The 20,683-nt window shown below is 39.7% G+C and overlaps 1 protein-coding gene across 2 annotated transcripts in view; it reads left to right on the top strand.

Annotated features, from left to right (window-relative positions):
- TNXB (tenascin XB) overlaps nt 1–20,683 on the top strand; it is a 69,948-nt gene that overhangs the window by 32,099 nt on the left and 17,166 nt on the right. For both annotated transcript variants that reach the window (XM_075186525.1, XM_075186526.1), the window contains 12 exons: nt 1,548–1,643; nt 3,235–3,525; nt 12,988–13,272; nt 13,776–14,048; nt 15,450–15,722; nt 16,953–17,243; nt 17,588–17,884; nt 18,149–18,271; nt 18,556–18,693; nt 18,803–18,922; nt 19,170–19,313; nt 19,525–19,655. In XM_075186525.1, the coding sequence (XP_075042626.1) occupies nt 1,548–1,643; nt 3,235–3,525; nt 12,988–13,272; nt 13,776–14,048; nt 15,450–15,722; nt 16,953–17,243; nt 17,588–17,884; nt 18,149–18,271; nt 18,556–18,693; nt 18,803–18,922; nt 19,170–19,313; nt 19,525–19,655 (2,462 nt within the window). The remainder of the gene's footprint in view (nt 1–1,547; nt 1,644–3,234; nt 3,526–12,987; nt 13,273–13,775; nt 14,049–15,449; nt 15,723–16,952; nt 17,244–17,587; nt 17,885–18,148; nt 18,272–18,555; nt 18,694–18,802; nt 18,923–19,169; nt 19,314–19,524; nt 19,656–20,683) is intronic.

Here is a 20,683-nt window from a genome sequence, read left to right as displayed (position 1 = left end):
AGGCTTTCTGACTGAGTATATTTGTACTCAGAGTTGTCAATCATTCTTAGTAAATGGATTAGGTATATCAAGCCTGGACCTTCAGTTGCTCTCCAAGTGTAGTGAAACTACAAGCCCCAGCATGCTTTGCCAGCTGATAGCTGGCTTGGTATGATGGGTCCTCTAGTTCCACAACACTTGGAGAGCCACTGGTTGTTCAGTCCTGGGCTACATTCCTCTGAGCATTGATGCAGTCCACATAACTCCCAACACACACCAGAATTTAGCCTATCCATCCACTGGGCATCAGTGATGTAACTGAAGCACGCCACTAAACCAACGTTCATGAGAATCCATTCATTAGGATCCAGGGACATCACACTGAGGCATTTTGTACCTAGTTCCTAATTGGCCGCATTATCATGAGTTTTTGGTTAAGCCAGGAGATGGACCATTCCACTGTGTGTAGGCGGCAAGTGTTTATTAACTATTAGAATGGTGCTAAATCTCTAAATTTGTGTTAGAGAGTGTCTATTATTGCTAACAACGTCAAAAACTATATATAACTGTTTTATAATATCCTATAGAATCATACCTTTTTATTTCATCCAGAAACCCATTATGAGTCTTCTTTATACTCAACATCTCTCGACGCTCACTCTTCCTTCCCTTCCGCTACCACTTTCCTCAACTCTTATTCCTTTTCCAATCACTCTGTTATCCTTCAACCACTCACGGATTAATAACGCCACAGTTTTACCTCACAGGCTTCTCTCTCCCTCTGCCGCTCGCTGTGTGTTCACCGTTTGGCCAAATGACACCGCGTCTGACCTGCTGATAACGCCTTTACCCTTCAGGCAATGTGAACACACAAATGTATATATATCATATTGTCAAAGAATGATGTACACGAGAGAACTGTATGTGAATATGTGTGTATAAATATGAATATACACGAGTGCTTGTTTTTGTATAGTCTATATTTCAACACAAGCATACGTGTATATTTATAACATGCATGGTGAAGTAGTGGTGGACGGAAGAATGTGTCTGTGTACATGAATGTATGATATATATATATGCTAATGACAGATCTATATTGTATGCTTTCTGTGTCAATCTGTCATTACTCTTATATATGTATGTTCTCCAGTATATATATATATAAGTGCACTCTATAATCTCAGTTTATGTCTAATATACATAGAACTAATCACAATATATGTATATATAACATAAACTACTAATATATATTTGTGTGTGTGTGTCTGGGTGCCTTATAAAGGTGCAAATGTACACACACACATACATAACAATATTTGCTCACTGCTTTGTAGCATGTTATTGTGCACACGTTCTGCATGTATTTTATGATGGGTGAGCATGGGATTTATAGCCGTTAATAAATCTGTAAAACAATCAATAGATGTGGCGATAGTAGAGGGTGGCAACGGGGTAGCATGCAATGGATGGATTGTAGCAAAGATAAGGAAGACGGATAATAAATTTTGGTGAATGTTTTATGTAAAAGGCACAAGAAATAATACTCATTTCATCCTTACTGACAGCTCTGTTACCCACCACCGCTCCCCCCACCCAAAAGCAAGTTGAGGTGACCACACACCCAACGCCTCCAGTTGACGTCACAACTGGGAAAACACCAGGTAAATCTATCCTCTCCCCATATCTGTTCTCAAACAGCGTTTACTCTTTTGTCACCAGGGGCTAGATTTACTAAGCTGCGGGTTTGAAAAAGTGGGGATGTTGTCTATAGCAACCAATCAGATTCTAGCTGTCATTTTGTAGAAGGTACTAAATAAATGAAAGCTGGAATCTGATTGGTTGCTATAGGCAACATCCCCACTTTTTCAAACCCGTAGCTTAGTAAATCTAGCCCCAGATATCTGAATCTCAGCATCAACCATTTCTCCTTATTGTGTCTGATTCCTGAGTCTCATTTTCTGTTACTAAGCTTCTTTCTTGGTTCATTGTCCCTAAATATGAATTTCAACCAGTAATATCAAACTCCTCGCTCCTATTGACGTCTTACATGTGAGACTCAGACTCGACTATAAGAGCCAAATAAGTATTTTACCGTTCCTTACATGCCCCTATTTTAAAATAATTTCCGATGACAAAATAATGCTGTGAATCCAAGCACAACACCCCCAATACTGGAGTGCTACAACTCCCATGTTTACTGAGTTTGTATATTATAACAATGGCTTGTAACAATTACATCTACATGCAGAAAAATATTAATTTTATTGTGCAGTTGGTCAAACCATTTCTGCGGACAAATCTTTAAAACACGGAACTGTCCATGGGAATTAGTTGGTAACTGTTTCCATGTTAACTTGCCAATTAGCTGTAAATCTATATACAGAAATTATATTAATTGTTGCACATATTAACACAGCAAATTTTTAGACCATGTTTCCACTTAAGGTCATGTGTCTCAGAAACCGTGTATGCCACAGCATGAACCTCAGGCAATGACCAGCATATTATCGCCTGCAGTGACCAGCATTTTACTGTATACTCAACAATGACCAACATATTACAGCCAGCAAGGTGCAAAAATCTCAGAATAAGAACATATAGCATATCAGACATAGGGCTAGATTTACTAAGCTGCGGGTTTGAAAAAGTGGGGATGTTGCCTATGGCAACCTATCAGATTCTAGCTTTCATTTATTTAGTACCTTCTACAAAATGACAGCTAGAATCTGATTGGTTGCTATAGGCAACATCCCCACTTTTTCAAACCCGCAGCTTAGTAAATCTAGCCCATAGAGTGTATCCAGAGTTCAATGAGAATATTAACTGCACTGTGTAGTTGTCTTTTCATATAGTACAAGACCGACATTCTTTTATAAAGTACAATGATCACAGAGTTACAGAGATGCAATAGCCTATTTGAAACCACATATATTTTGCAGGGGACATAATCTTGCCTTGCATAAGACCTCCAAAACAGGGACTTAATGTCTGTTTCGTGACACTTAGGGCTAGATTTACTAAGCTGCGGGTTTGAAAAAGTGGGGATGTTGCCTATAGCAACCAATCAGATTCTAGCTGTCATTTTGTAGAAAGTACTAAATAAATGAAAGCTAGAATCTGATTGGTTGCTATAGGCAACACCCCCACTTTTTCAAATCCACAGCTTAGTAAATCTAGCCTTTAGTAGCTTCTTATACCTTGGGTTTGATTTATGCTGTATCCTAATTAAATACCTTACTTTTATTTGTCCAGTTACCCGAAGACCCAGTGTAGCAACGCCTCCACTGGGGGGCCTGCAAGTGCGAGAGGTCACAAGTGACAGCATCACGTTGGTGTGGAAGGCCAAGACGGGAGTCTTTGAATCCTTCCTGATCCGTTACGAGGACGTGACTGACAGCAGGGGGACACAAGAGATTTCTGTTCCCAGCGATCAACGGGAAGTGACATTACAGAATCTGAGTCAGAACACCAGATACTCAGTGTCACTATATGGTATTCGGGGAGGGAAGCTATCACGTCCACTAACAGAGGAGGTGACAACAGGTATGGAGGAATATTCAATCAGAAAGTAACATAAAATGTGTATTTATGCTCCAGGAGTAGCTGGTAGAATAGGTACTGTAGTTTCCAAATCATATTTGTTTACGGAATACATTCAACCTGCACTATATGGACAAAAGTATTCAGACGCTTGACCATTACACCAACAGGGACTGTAATGACATTGTATTCAAATACATATACTTTAATATGGAGTTGGTCCCCCTTTTGCAGTGATAACAGCTTCCACTCTACTTGGAAGGTTTTCCACCAGATGTTGGAGTGTTTCTGTGGGAATTTGTGACCATTCATTCTATAGAGTGTTTATGAGGTCAGGCAATGATGTTGGAGGAGAAGGCCTGGCTCACAATCTCCGTTCCAGTTCATCCCAAAGGTGTTCGATGTGAATGAGTTCAGGACTCTGTGCGGACCAGTCAAGTTCTTCCACACCAAACTCATCAAACCATGTCTTTGTAGTCCTTGATTTGTGCACTAGGGCACAGTCATGTTGGAATAGAAAAGGGCCTTCCTGAAATTGTTGCCAAAAAGTTAGAAGCATAGCATTGTCCAAAATGACTTGGTATGCTGTGGCATTAAGATTGCTGGAGATAAGAAGCTTAGCCCAAACCCTGAAAAACAGCCCCCTACCATTATCCCTCCTCCACCAAACTTCACAGTTGGCATAATGCAGTCAGGCAGGTAACGTTCTCCCGACATCCGCCAAACCCAGACTCGCCCATCTGACTGCCAAACAGAGAAGCGTGATTCGTTACTCCACAGAACACGTTTCCACTGCTCCACAGTCCGGTGTCGGTGTGCTTTACACCACTCCATCCGACACTTGTCCTGATGGTCTACTGGTGACATTGATATGTAGTAATGATGATCTGCTGTTGACACAGAGATGTAGTAATGATCTACTGGTGACAGAGATGCTCTGATTATCTACTGACAGTGTATATGATGGATTAGAGGTGTTCTAATGATCTTCTGATGACATAAAGATGTAATGACATTCTACTGAAGAAATAGATATGCAACAATGATGATCTACTAAGGGCATAAGACATCTTAATTATCTACTGATGACATATATATATATATATATATATATATGTCATGTCATAGGCAAACCGAGGGGGGATTTCCTAGTGTCTGGAAAACTCCTTCCAAGCCTGGGGCACTGTATAATTGAGGTGGGTGGACCCTGCTCCCGCTTCACACGGCTCTGCTTGAAAAGGGAGAGCTGCGTGCACCTAACAGTAGTGCACGCAGTATGTATATTATATGGATAGGAAGAGTTGGAGAGCAGCCAAGCACTGTCTAAAATTATATACCATGCTTGCTGGTAACGCCCACTACTGGCGGTGTGGTGTGGAAACCACCCTCTACAAATCCTGCGTTTACCCCTGTATATATATATATATATATATATATATATATATATATATATATATATATATATATATATATATATATATATATATATTGGAAATATGTACCAATGACTTAGAGATGTGGTAATAATGATCTACTAATGGCATATATATATAGATATATATTCTAATGATCTACTAATGACATAGTTATTCTGTAATCATCATCTGCCGACGGCATAGAGATTGTAATGATCATCTACTGATGGCATACATATGTTGTAAATGACGATGTACGGGGGGTATAGAGATGTTGTAATGATGAAATACTGAGGACATACAGATGGCAAAGAGATGTTTTAATCATGATCTACTGAGGCAACTTAGATGTTGTTATCATGATTTACAGAGAATATAGAGGTGTTCTAATGAGCTCCTGCAGGGATAAATATATTCTAATGATTTTCTGATAGCATAGGTATGTTGTAATGATTGTATAATTAGTGCATGTAGGTGTTCTAATGATCTACCGAGGGCATAGAGATGTTGTAATAATGATATACTGAGAGCATAAACATGGTTTAATGATTTACGGATTACATAGATATGTCCTAATGATCTATTGATGACATATAGATGTTGTAATGATGATCTATGAAGAGTACAGATATGTTGAAATGATCTACTGATGACATAAAGATATTTTAATGATCTACTGATAACACATTGGTGTGCTAATAATATACTGGGGGCATAAATATGTTGTAATAATGATCTACTGAGGACATAGAGGTGTTTTACTGATTGCATAGATGTGATCTAATAATCTACTGATGACATATACTTGTTGTAATGATCTGGTGGAATAGAGATGTTGAAATGATGACCTACTGAGGACATAGACATGTTCTAATGATCTACTGATTGTATAGATATGTTCTAATGATCTACTGATGACATAGATATGTTGAAATGATCTACTGAGGACATAGACATGTTCTAATGATCTACTGATTGTATAGATAGGTTCTAATGATCTACTGATGGCATAGAGATGTTGTAATGATCTACTGAGGACATAGACATGTTCTAATGATCTACTGATTGAATAACTAGGTTCTAATGATCTACTTATGACACAGAGATGTTGTAATGATCTACTGAGGACATAGACATGTTCTAATGATCTACTTATGACACAGATGTTGTAATGATCTACTGAGGACATAGACATGTTCTAATGATCTACTGATTGCATAGATAGGTTCTAGTGATCTACTCATGACATACATATGTTGTAATGATGATTTATGGAGAGTAAAGATATGTTCTAATAGTCTACTGATGGCATAGAGATGTTGTTATGATGATGTATTGATGACATAGAGGTGTCCTCATGATCTACTGATGACATAGAGATGTTGTTATGATGATGTATTGATGACATAGAGGTGTCCTCATGATCTACTGATGGCATAGAGATGTTGTAACGATTATCTGCTGATGGCATACAGAGGCTGTATGGATTGTTTATTGACCGCATGCAGTTGTTTTATTCATAGTTTAGGCTGTACAATGATTTTCTTCTGATGTTATAGTGATCATCTAATGATCTACTGATGGCACCGAGATATTCCAGTATGGTCCTACATCAGTGTTCTACTGATGGTCTGCTTGTGTGGTCTAGTCACGTTATGTCACTTGTTTAAGGATAGTGTAGGCATGATATGCTGGTTGTATATTGGTTCTTTAGTGATGGTCTGTTGTTAGTGTACTTATGTTCTACTAATGGTGTAGGAGTTGTCTAGTGTTGACCTGCTGGTTGTATACCAATGTCTCGTTAACAGTTAATATGCTGTTGTACTGTGCGTCTTTTGTTAGCATAGTAATGTTTAAGTTATGTAATACTGGCTGTATATTTATGTTCTTCTGTAGTATCGGAACACATTTATGTTGTATTCACTGATGGATTTATGTTGGGATAGTAATGAGGGTTTGATTATGATATTCTAATGATCCACTGTTGGACAGCAACGTAAGGACAAAATGTTTCCACACTAAAGGCAATGATGTTGGGCCATGACTGTCCCTTCAGGCCTCCAATCATAAACCCAATCACTGCATAGCAAAGTTGTGGGGCTTAAATTAAACTAAAAACAACATGGAAAAGCCCTTGCTGATACTGATCAGGTGAAGACTTTACATTGACGGAGTAGTCTCTGTTAATTTGTAGAAGGAAAGAATTATAATCAAGGCTGAGCCTCTTTGCATCAAAGGCAGCTGCCCCTTCCGCTCACCCATAGTCTTTGTCCTACGTCATAGCCGGCTTACGGTACAAACATACATATGGTCAATGGATTTGGTGATCTAGTAATGGAGTAATTATAGAGTTGATGGAAGTCAAGCTGCAACCCTCGTCTGACATAATGGAGCAGGACAGTGTTGATTACAGACCGTCAATCAACCAGCTCTTGGGGAATCCCAAACCCGCAACAATATTATTGTTGCTTTTGTTACAAGTAAATAGATAGCTTTGCGATGACTAATCTCTTAGCACACGACAAACAGAACCAGAGACTCGTCCGCCCCTCCGAGGAAACCAGCCTTCGCAGTGTTTAGCTTTTCTCAAATCCGCGTACACACTGACTGCACATCTTGTACTTATCAATCACATTGATTTAGCTAAATTTGGCAGACACGTGATGCGCTTTTCAGCCGCACCCAACGTAACCTCAGTTCAAAATAGTTGTAAATCCTCCCTTACATCTATTTTATCTTCTATTGGAGAACGATGTTTCTTTGCTGTGAGTTTCGGTCCAGCCTGTTAATCCATTTGTGATGAATAAACACATCTGCCAGTGCACATATGTGATGCTAGAGAGATGTAAAGCTAGTACAGGCCCTAGAAAAGAATGCTGAATAGAGTGTAATAAGAATTGCAAATGCTTGTCCAGGCAAGAGGTCGGCCTCTCTTATAGACACTCTTTTTCTATTTTTATATTGTCTTTGTTTTGTCTAATGGAGACTCTTATTAAATCTATAATAATATACCAATTATAGGACTATTTTCTATGTAGATGTTACAAAGTCTGTTTGCAGAGCACTCTATTCAGTAGAGTGTGACTCTCATTTTCTCTGTTCCACCTATTTACTCCCAGAGCTTTCCTGTCGGTCTTATTCCTATGTAGTAGTTCTTTCACAACACAATGGCTTGAAGGTGTGGCCTAGCGGCACGGAATGACATGACGTCACTGATTGTCTTTATTACATGACATACTTTTGTTTCTTTGAAACTATGTTTTTATAGTCAACAAAGTGCTTATTCACTGAAATACAACTATAAACTTATAATGTGACCAGGGGGTATATTTACTAAACTGAGGGTTTGAAAAAGTGGAGATGTTGCCTATAGCAACCAATCAGATTCTAGGGGATAAATGTATCAAGCTGCAAATTTCCAGCGGGTTTGTAAAATAGAGAAGTTGCCTACAGCAACCTATCAGATTCTACATATCTTTTATTTAGTACATTCTGCAAAATGATAACTAGAATCTGATTGGTTGCTATAGGCAACATCTCCCCTTTTTCAAACCCACAGTTTAGTAAATATACTCCCAGATCTCCACCAACACCAAAAATCAAGTCCTTTTACTGAGGGAAATGGGTCCGTGTCCCCCCACAAAACAAGGAACGCCCCTGAAAATATGCCCTCTCAACATCCCATTACCTCATTTCAATTATTTTGCAATAATCCTTTTGCAAGGAACGCCCTAACTCCTTCCCATACCTCCCAATATGTCTGTCTCTGGCAGCGGGACAGGAGGCGGAGTCACATCACAAAAGGAGGCGTGGTTATGGCTCAACAGGGCTTGGTCACGCGCTCTGAGGGCTGCCTAGCATTGTAAGTCACTAGGCTACCTAGCATTGTAAGTCACTAGGCTACCTAGCATTGTAAGTCACTAGGCTACCCATTAGATACTTCTCCTTACCCTAACATTTTGACCTGCAGGACAAACATGTTCATGGGTGAAACAGAGATCTAAAATCGACACTGTCCCGCTAAAATCAGGACAGTTGGGAGGTATTCCTTCCATTGTTCCATAAACCCATGTGCTTTGGATGAAATAGAGGGAGGTGACACTACCAGAGAGAATTCTGCAGAGCCCCACAGCTATTTTGTGCTACGTAAATGAGAAGCATAATGTATACAGCATATTACACATGCTAAAGAGACCTTTTAGACCGCAGTTAATGGTGCATGATTCATAATGCACTTACTATTCATTATTGCAAGTACATACAATTTGAGGATTAAGCCGGCTTCATCTTTAGGAAAATTCTTGTTAATTCTGTCAAGTGAATGTTTACCAAGGAATTTTTTGTTGACATTCCACCAGAAAAAGGTCATTCATTTTAGTGCATACGGACAGCTGCCAGATGTGGCTGTTAAAACTAGTTTTGCATCTGTCATCGCAAAATATAGATAGTGCCATCTTGTCCATGGCAACGACTGTGCAAATCTTAACAAGGTTAATTAGGGAGTTTACAGTATATAATATAGTTGCAAACAGTTGAAGTCCGTTGTGCCAGTGACGTTTTCTATGTTTAAATCTAAATCTGCTGCGTCACTCAGGTTTCTGGTTGTCAGTGTTTGGGGCTTTTTTGAAATTTGTTAATCCCAAAAATATCCTGTTTTCATTTTCCACATTAAAAAAAACCCTGTTTTTCAGTGTTGCAACGTATCATAGGGAAATGCTGTGTAATTTGGAATCTGATGCAGAGTTGGCTGCAAAATAGGAATAAATTACTCTTAAAAAAAACATGCACGGTTTTCCATAAGTCATCATCAGCGAGGATCCTACAGCAGGTGCCAAGGCTGCACCTCCTAACAGGGGCATGTGCACGCTTTGGCTGGTCTGCGTGAGCTACATTTACGTGAATGCGCCTTTACTGCCCTCAGTCATACAGCCCCTTTCTGCCTCTCCAGGCGCATGCAGGGGTAAGTGCCAGGATCAAGCGAGTCTGTATAGCCTCATATTCGTGCTGGGCACGGGCAAAGCAGTTTCACACCAGATACGCTACACACACTGGCACATATCACTCTCCGCATTAACCCCTTGGTGCTTGTTCTGTTTTGAATTTAAACAGGGGATATGTATTAATAAGCTTGGTCAGTATTTGGGGACCTTCCACCATTCCTTGAATATTTTCAATTTTCCATTCCCCCTATTGTTAGCCCACACTTACACGCACCTCTCCGTTATGGGGGCAGTTGTAGGGTATTGTTTCCTCATCATCTCCCCTAATTGCAGCGGTATGGGAGCAGGGTGCAAGGGTACTGACACCACAGCCAATAGGCGATGATGAAACTAGAAGCGGGTGAGCTGTTCCCATAAAACACATCTCGGGCCTCATGTGAACTAAAAAATGCTAATTTGCATTTGAACAAACCGTGGTGTAATACAAAGGGGCTGGGGAGATGCTTAATTTTCTTTTGCACGCAAAGAGATTATTAGAAAACCCCAAGTTATTTACAAAACAATCATATACAAAATGTTGTTTCTTATTAGATAATTTGTTGCTTGTGCAGGTTTTAACCCTATTTAGGAAGTCGTTTGGGATGTTTGTCTGTTAATACAAAATTAATGATAAAAAAAAATCTAGCCCACTGTGAGAAAATAAAGCAGCTGTTATTTATGAACGTTAAGTTCACATTTTGTGCTCCGCGGAATTTTGGGACAAGCAAATTTCTGTCTGTCACTTACCCTCTCCCTGACTTATTCATGTTCAAACAAGCTAAATTGGCAGTAAGACTTACAGTAAATCCTGCCAAAGTATGTAGGGGAGAGGGGAACATTTTAAATAAAAAAGGGATATTTAAATATCTCTCTCTATTCCTGTCCTCATGAATTGCCTTTTTTATTTTGCATTTGAGGTCAACTTTCGGATATAGAGTTATGAAAGATGTGTATAGAAAAACTGTATTATCTATTATTTCAACATATTTTATTGGGGATTTTGTTCAAATGCAACAAGTATGGTCACACAGAGTCAATTTAAAGGTTGTTATGATAAATTAATATTTTCACATGGTTTCTTTAAGGTAATCTCCAGGTGGTCTTGACCGCCATGAAGCACTCTCATGGAAAAGGAGAAAAAAATAAGAAATGATAGTAGCGTGATAGAACGCAGGAAGTGTAGTTAAAGAATATTGGATACAACATCTAGACTGTAAGCTTTCATGCTCAGGTCCCTCTGTACCTATTACGTCTGCACCTCATTCTTCAACCTAGCCAGTACTTCTATTTTGATATGTGATTGTATTTTGCTGCTGCAGAGTTCTGTGGTGCTTGATGACGATGATTGACGACCATGAATGATAACCATGAATGATGACCATGAATGATGACCATGATTGATTACCATGAATGATGACGATGATTTTTGACCATGAATGATGACCATGAATGATGACCATGAATGATGACCATGAATGATGACCATGAATGATGACCATGAATGATGGCCATGATTGATGGCCATGATTGATGACCATGATTGATGACCATGAATGATGACAATGATTGATGACGAGGATTGATCACAATGATTGATGACGATGATTTGATATGCTCATGACACCAAGATATAACTATATTTAGCAAACTATATGAATAGAATTGACTCATCTAATTTCTGAAGGAAAAAAAAGTAACAAATTCATCAACCTTATCTTCAACAAATTGTTGTGAGTGTTTGAGAATAGCAGGGAGCTTTCATTAACCTTTGTCCAGTTAACTGTTTTTTTTATACTTCTATGAGGTTTATGGAAGAACAACTCCATGTCTCGGCAATAGTCTGTTTTTGTGGAAGTAAATATGAAAATTGTTTTTGTTTCGTTCTGTTGACCACCACCGTTTGATGACTTAATAATGCTTCCTCTGAGTGTTTTTGGAGGTTGATATTAGAGATTGTATGGAGTTTAAAATCAAGCAAATAGGACCTGTATGTAAGAAAAGTAATAAAAAAAAGTAATAAAACAAATAGAATAAAAATAACAAAAGCACAATCTGTGCAATTCTACTTGGGACTTGGTACCATTGAAATAGAAGTACATGGATTGAGCCATGGTGGACCAGAAGGCCTCCTTTTCCAAGGACCTTCCCAGATCTGACTTGCATTTAGAGACAACACAGAAGAATCCAGAGCCTCTTTCGTATAAGGGTGGAATATATCACTAATATAGTACAAGATGAGTGAGAGTGATTATGATATCAACTTTTAAAAAGCGCAATAGAGATCTGACCAGATTTAACTTAAATATTGGAGGAAATAAAAGTGTTCCCTAATCCCTAAGATTGTAGTTAGAGGTAAGTCTGGTGGCGTTAGACTCCTAAAATATTGTATTGTATCCAAAACCTTTATGCAATGCTTCACTGAATATATATTCATTTATTAACAGTTATTTAATTAGCGCCTACATAGTACGATGCGATTTACAGAGAATATTTCATCATTCATATCATTCCCTGTCCCAGTGGAGCTTTCGGTCTATATTACCAAATACACACTAAGGTTAATGTCGACAGCAGCCAGTTAACCTAGCAGTATGTCTTTGGAGTGTGGGAGGAAACCGGAGCACCCGGAGGAAACCCACGCAAACACTCCCAATTCTAAAGCGCTACGGAATCTGCTGGCACTATATAAATAAATGTTGATGATGATAATAGGTGCTCATTAAGCCATTCATATGTGCTAACACTACAGTGTCCACTCAGGTCTTTATACATTTAGTGTCTGGTTAGGATCTTGTTTAGAATCCAACACAATAAAAATTATCAGTAAAATCTGTTCATCCAGTTACGATGTTGGACAGAGTTTCACCAGCTCAGCAGTTAGCAATGTAATTGTAGAAGATGTGCTTATAATGTGCCTGAGTAACATTACTTACATCCAAGTCGTCATCTTAGGGATGGGGCTAAGTAAATTCCGTAGCACTAAATTAATTGCTTATATTCATTTTAGACAATGTTTGTTTTAGCATAAGCATTGGCTGATATCCATGGAACTCATTTGATTCCTTGCACAGATTCTTCACCAGACAGAGGCACCCCACCTCGCCTCTCCCCCCTTTCTGTATCCGAAGTCCGGCCAGATTCCTTCCGATTGTCATGGGAGCCCCTGGATGGTGATTTTGATGCATATTTACTTCAATATGGGCCCCCCGGAGGCCCGATTCAAGAGGAAACTCTGAGAGGGGACCAGACATCTTTCCTCATCCCTGGGCTGGTGGCAGAGGTTAATTACACTGTGGAGCTCCGAGGTATCTGGGGGGAGAGTTACAGCGAGCCGGAGTTCATCCATGTTTTCACAGGTACGGAAGGGCACGAGTAAGGTGGGGACAGAATATGATATCTTAACATAACAAGGGGATAATGTAGCTGGTGGCCACCTAGAATTCTTGATTCTGCCAACCTATTAGCAAAATTAAAGCTTTCCCTCCCCCCAGTAATCTCTGCATTTGACCGTTCTATATTGTCTATATTGGAGTGTTTGGACATAGGGTTGAGAAATTCTGGTCTTGAGTTATATTGGATAGATGGGGTGGTGGCAACATGAATGTGATATCACTGAACATTGGGCACCAGTGAGGAGATAGAGGACAGCTAGAACTATTTGTAGTTGAGTTGAGCTGAGCTATTTTTAGTGAAGTGGTTGGTAATCTGAAAGGTATCTGCCCTGTCTGAGATATTACAGTGCTGAATCTCTCTATAATACTACCCTCTTCAGTGGCCATGGCTCTATCTCTTCCTTACTTTCCTCTTGTTTTATCTGGATTCACAGATTATAATTCTGTTACCTTTCTCTGTTCTCTAGAAAAACCTCAACCTCCTCGATTGGAGTCCCTTTCACTGTCCGATATTCGCAAAGATTCCGTCCATCTCTCTTGGGAGGTCACAGGTGGAGGCTTTGAATCTTTTCTTCTCTATTATCGGGACGCAGAAGGTCGACCACAAGAAATTACTCTAAAAGAGGATCTGAGGTCCTTTGATGTGAAGAACCTACGACCTGGAAAAAAATATAAATTTGTCTTATATGGCATAACGAGTGGAAAGAGAAGTAAACCAGTGACGGCTGAAACCACCACAGGTGAGGAGAGAGCCAGAAATAGAGGCCAAGGACAACTTTTGGTGTATGATATTCATGTATTTATAGAAAATGTCCACTTCAAATTAGTGATGTCCATTAAATCTATTAGAGCCAAACATTCATATATGCCAACACAACAAGGCCATCTGAACCTTCATTTAGAACATATAGTACTTTGTGATAATGCCACAGAGAAGAAACAGGTAGATGTAGGTCCATGGTAGAAACTTTGCAAAAAATATTTACGATCTAAAATTTTCTTGGGTAGATCATGAATAAAAAAAAAAGGTGACCCTCCATAGACCATTATAGCAAAAATGATTTTCTGTATGAAATACAAAGCACTTTGCTAAATGTCCACTTTATCTAAAACAGATTGGATTGATAAGAGTTCTGGCACCACCATAATTCAATGGTCAGATTGCAACGTTCAACCGGAAACCAGTTTTCATCTTGAAACATGCTCTCAAGGTGGAATTTATGGTCATCCCGGTAATAATTCTTGAAAGTAAATTTTTATGAGAGATTACATGCTCTTGAAGACAATCTGTGATAAATATATGATTAATGCACAAAAATGTTAATTTATGTTATTAGTAATAGTATTGTATAGTTGGGCAGCACGGTGGCTTAGTGGTTAGCACTTCTGCCTCACAGTTCTGGCGTCATGAGTTCAATTCCCGTCCATGGCCTTATCTGTATGTTCTCCTTGTGTTTGCATGGGTTTCCTCCGGGTGCTCTGGTTTCCTCCCACACTCTAAAAACATACTGGTAGGCTAATTGGCTGCTATCAAAATTGACCCTAGTCTGTCTGTCTGTGTGTGTATATTAGAGAATTCAGACTGTAAGCTCCAATGAGGCAGGGACTGATGTGGATGAGTTCTCTGTACAGCGCTGCGGAATCAGTGGCGCTATATAAATAAATGGTGATGATGATAGTTGAAGAAACAGAAGTTTCCCTTTCTCCCAAATGGTTTAAACATTGGGCTTTTGTCAACTTCATTTAGTTGGACACTGGCGTAACGGAACATTTAAGTTATAGGAATCAGAGATCCTGATTGAGAACGCAAACATTAGGCAACTTACATTTTTTAATAAACAGGTGATCGGTCAAAGTCTCTTTTCAGTTTGTCAGTAAATGTTTTGCCTTTGATGTGATCATTTGAAAAACCCAAAAGCAAAACTTTCTCAATAGTTTACGATGATCCCTACACCATCCTCTACTTTTCATTATAAGTGTGTTCAAGTCAGTAAATGAGATGGATAGAAATACTAAAGTATTGTGTCTTCCCAACAATTTCACTATACCCAGGATTTAATAAGGATATGAAAAGCTATAGATAAGAACTGTTACAGTATAATCTTGATTTTGTGTGAGTTCCTGTGTTTGTTCTTCTACAGAGAAGTATCTACCTCCACATCTACAGTCCCTCTCTGTGTCTGATGTCCAGAGTGAGTCTCTCCGTCTGTCCTGGATCGTAGATGGAGGGGAATTTGACTCTTTCCTTCTCCTGTACCGGGACGCCGAGGGGAAACCGGTGGAGATTAGTTTGGATGGAGAGCAGCGTTCTTTGGCAGTTGAAGACTTGAAGCCTGGGAAGAAATATAAGTTTATTCTGTATGGAATTTCAGGAGGAAAGAAAAGCAAAGCGGTTATAGCTGAAACCAGCACGGGTAATGTGGCAACCATCAGAGCTTACAATAAAGGGCTCAAAAATTAGGCAAAAACGTAGGACCCAATATTCCATTTGTTAGTTTGTTTTGCCAAATACAAATCTCTTATTGTGATATGACAACTCTATTACATTCATCAGATCATTCAGTTCTTAGAGCATGTGTATATATATATAATTGATTACAGAGGTACCTCCAGCATGCTCATGAACTTGCATCTCTTGGACCCTTTCACGAAACAGGCACCAGATTAGTTTAAAAATGTGTGAATCTCTTGTATGTATATACTTCTGAACTAGTTGGTGATTTACAGGAGTGTGAGATCAACCAATAAAGGTCACCATCATTTTAGTTCCATGTCCATATGGCCCTTGATCTAAAAATGATATCTCCTTGTTAGAAGACCCCATACATAAGCTTTATCTTCTCAAGACTTCTCAATATCTCCCTCAATGGAGCCCAAGGGTTAGATGTATCAAGCTGAGAGTTTTCCGGCGGGTTTGAAAATGACGATGGAGATGTTGACTATAGCAACCAATCAGATTCTAGCTGTCATTTTTTAGAATGTACTACATACATGATAGCTAGAATCGGATTGGTTTATCAAACCTGCCGGAAAACTCTCAGTTTGATACATTTACCCCACAAGACATTGCCCTGTACATTCTATTTTCCAAAACTGGTGGACATCTTTCCTCAGCTAATTCCATCGACACATGTCAAGTTCTTTGGTCTGTGTAGCCTCCTCTTCATTTTATCTCTCTGCAAAGCCTTCACATTTCTCAAGTACTTTTACGTACTGCTGTTTTCACCATCTGATTATATTTCCTATAATGTTATGAATGTTGACAAAACTAACTATAGCTTGTATGTCCCTTCTACATGTAAAATTAATATTCCAGAACTTCCGGTGGATCTTTCATGTTATAAACTATCCTAAATTATTAATCAAATATATGTGATTGTGTCAATTGTATATAATTTAGTTGCCTTGTACTGTAAACCTTCATTGACTAAAGCAGGGTTTCCCAAACCCAGTCCTCAGGGCTCTCCAACAGTGCAGGTTTTCTGGATCACATGTGACATAATTAGGACCACCTGTGGATCTGTTACAATGTAATGAATACACCTGTGCTCCAGCAAGGAGATATGGAAAACCTGCACTGTTGGGGAGCCCTGAGGACTGGGTTTGGGAAACCCTGGACTAAAGTAATGCTACTATTTCTACAGTCACAAAAAAAGAACCTCCATCCTCAGCCCCTCATCTAGTTGAGCTGGTGGCTTCTGATGTGACCAAGGAATCTGTAAAGTTATCATGGACGGTGGAGGGCAAGATTCCCTTTGATTGGATTATAGTGCAGTATCGGGAGCCTGAAGGTGGAGTAAGGGAGCTACAGATTGCAGGAGAAGACACCAGCACTATTGTCCATGGACTCCTGCCTTCTAGAAAGTATGAATTCAATGTGTATGGTCTAAGTGGGGAGAAGAGAAGCAAACCTTTGTCCACTGAGATTAAAACAGGTAATTCATCAGTATGTTAAATGTTTTCATTTAAGATAGTATGTCCCATTTTCTGTACTTCAAGAATGGGCACCTTCTTCAACACTTCAGTTGTTGCTGAAATATATCATCAATTGTGGAAAAATTAGGTCAACTAATGCTGGAGGGCCCATAAATTCCACCGATTCATCTAAACATTGGATGTATTTTGGCACAATTTTTATATTAAACACTCTTTGTCCTTCGTTCTTTTCCTCTATCATTCAACCTTTCATTTTACTATTTATATTTTTCTTACTCACGTTTAGCTTTGTTATTTTGTTTTATTTTTACTATTACTTTCTTTTTGTTCCTTATTCTGTTAGATTTCCTTGAAGCTGTAGGTCCCCCTGTCCTTAATGACCTCTACATCACTTCACAAGGCCCACATGCCATTCAGCTTTCCTGGGACGTTCAAGAGGGCACCTTCGATTCCTTCATTGTTCGATATGGAATCCAAGATAAAGATGGGTCCCTGAAAACCGTGACGGCAGATGGCGCAGAACGAACTCTCCTTCTCTCTGGCCTACAACCGGATACCTTCTACACAGTTACATTACATGGTGTCAGAGAAGGAAAAGAACATGGTGGTTTAGAAGACACGGGAAAGACGGCTCCTCTAGGTAATAAGGAACAATACCCTGCTGATAGTTTCACAGTCTTTTGCCCAGTTGCAGGAAAGACCTTCACTGGGTGTCCACATACAAAAGTAAGATTTTCTGTTGCGGGATGAGATATTTAAGTGAATTTTAAGAGGTGAACAAATGACCAGAATTGTATTTGTGCATAGAGATAGAGGTGAACTTGTGTCAGCCTATAGAGATCTGCCGTGAGAGTTTGTTAGTCATTTGCCTTTTGGAACATTTCAGCTTTTCTTTCCATCCTAGATCTGGAATCACCCAAGAACCTCAAATTTAGTAATGTGGAGGAAACCTCAGCCATAGTGAGTTGGGAACCACCCAATCCTGGGTCAACCACTTTCAAAGTGTCCCACCAACTTGCTGATGGAGGTAATTGTTACTCATCTTCGCCTCCTACTACAAACCTCCTCTTAACTCTCTAGGTTTCCATCATGTTGTGACCTCTTTCAGGCTATCCAAGTTTCCAATTACTCTACTCATCATTTTATCTACTTCATCCCTATAGCTCATTCTACACTTTCTACAACACTAAGCCACTTTATTTTTCTTCCCAAACACTTTATCTATTGAAAACTTTTTTGGGGGGGATAGGGACATAACTTTTCTCCAAAGTTATTTCTACCTTTCTCATTTCTAACCTTTTTTTGTTTCAGGAGAACCTGAAAGTATCAGCGTGGTTGGAACCAGCACCCCATTGAAGGGCTTGATCCCTGGAACTCAATATGAGGTCACTGTCGTTTCAGTGCGGGGTTTTGAGGAAAGTCAACCTCTGACAGACTTCTTCACCACAGGTATTTTTACTACAGCTGGTCCTCAAGTGTAAATCTATATTATGCATAATTTAAATGAAATAAGCGGTCAATAAGAGATGGATATATCATTGAGAGATTTCTTTCATAGCTGGCGGTGGTCCCCGCTCTTTGCGTGCTCATGAAGTGACGGAAGTGTCAGCTCTTCTCCGCTGGGAACCTTCTACAGGACCTGTGGATAGATATTTAGTGACTTACAGAGCAGAAAACAGTAAGAAGCACAGTGTATATTATATATGTTATATACAATACTTTTCAGTGCTCCTAAGTTACTCCTCTTTTGCATCCAACTCTCCATCATTCCCTATGTCTCCATTTACCACTATTAGTAAACATCAAACGTGTATAGTATCTCAGTATTTCTGTGCGTGACTCTCGTTTTTTTCTATGTATTAAAATTGACATTATTTGCTTACAGTTCCTCTTACCCAGTCCCCCTCTTGCCTTCTTTCCTCCAGTCCCCTTAGTCACTTTACAGGTTCCTGGTGACAGAACTGAGCTTCCTCTTTCTGGTTTACATCCGCACACCGAGTACTTTGTGAGCGTGCAAAGTTCACAAGGATCCACGACCAGTACACCGACATCCACCTCTTTCACCACTAGTGAGTTGCACTCATTGATCTCTCAGAATGCTCTCTGGTTTCCTAAGATATTTGAATCATCCTACACAACTCTTTTCTGTCTCATTCCACTTATTGCTTTTATTTCCTACTTATAATAACTTATTACTACAGCATAGTCACAGTGTCATACACAGTAATGGTGCCGTTTTCTATCTTATTAGTGAGATTTCTCCATTCGCTCATTGTCCAGGTGCTGATACCCCGAGGAACCTTGCCGCTAGCCAAATCACCGCTCGTAGTGCTCTGCTCACATGGAAAGCCCCTGATGCAGTTCCCGATGGGTACTTGGTCACCTATCAGACACCAGAGGGGGAAACGAAGGTAGAACATACCTAATATTCTTCTATTTCTAGCCCATGCAGGAGTGCCTACAATGAGGGAGACTGAAGCCACAGTCTCAGGCAGCATGGAGTGGGAATTCACAAAAATTATGGAACTAGCTTTAAAAATTGTCATCTTGCTATCTAAATAATATATAGACCTAATAATGATTAGTGACAAGTATTAATATTTGTTTCACAGCCCAGAAATTCAGTTTTATATTGTGTATGCCTAACTCCCCCTAATATCTTTCATGACCACTTCTTTTGTCATTTATGCTCATGCTATGCCCACTGTTCTCCAAGTATCATCATTATCATTTATTTATTTATATAGCGCCACTAATTCCGCAGCGCTGTACAGAGAACTCACTCACATCAGTCCCTGCCCCATTGGAGCTTACAGTCTAAATTCCCTAACATACATACAAACAGAATAGGGTCAATTTGGTAGCAGCCAATTAACCTACTAGTATGTTCTTTTGGAGTTTGGGAGGAAACCCACGCAAACACGGGGAGAACATACAAACTCCACACAGATAAGGCCATGGTTGGGAATCGAACTCATGACCCCAGTGAGGCAGAAGTGCTAACCACTAAGCTGTGTGCTGCCCCAGTATCTTTAATACCTCATCTTTGTCCTTTATGTACGTCCTTTGTCTTCTGTTTTCCATTTATATCATGCCCATATCTCCTGTCCTTCATGTGTCTCCCATGTCTTCTGACCTCATCTATGTATGTAAAATGCCCATGTCTCCTGTCCTCCATGTGTCTCCCATGTCTCCTGTCCTTCATGTGTCTCCCATGACTCCTGTCCTCCATGTGTCTCCCATGTCTCCTGTCCTCCATGTGTCTCCCATGTCTCCTGTCCTCCATGTGTCTCCCATGTCTCCTGTCCTTCATGTGTCTCCCATGTCTCCTGTCCTCCATGTGTCTCCCATGTCTCCTGTCCTTCATGTGTCTCCCATGACTCCTGTCCTCCATGTGTCTCCCATGTCTCCTGTCCTCCATGTGTCTCCCGTGTCTCCT

This window comes from Mixophyes fleayi, chromosome 9 (genome assembly GCF_038048845.1).
Source record: "Mixophyes fleayi isolate aMixFle1 chromosome 9, aMixFle1.hap1, whole genome shotgun sequence".
Taxonomy (NCBI): Eukaryota; Metazoa; Chordata; class Amphibia; order Anura; family Limnodynastidae; genus Mixophyes; species Mixophyes fleayi.
This window is presented reverse-complemented; position numbering and strand designations above follow the sequence as displayed.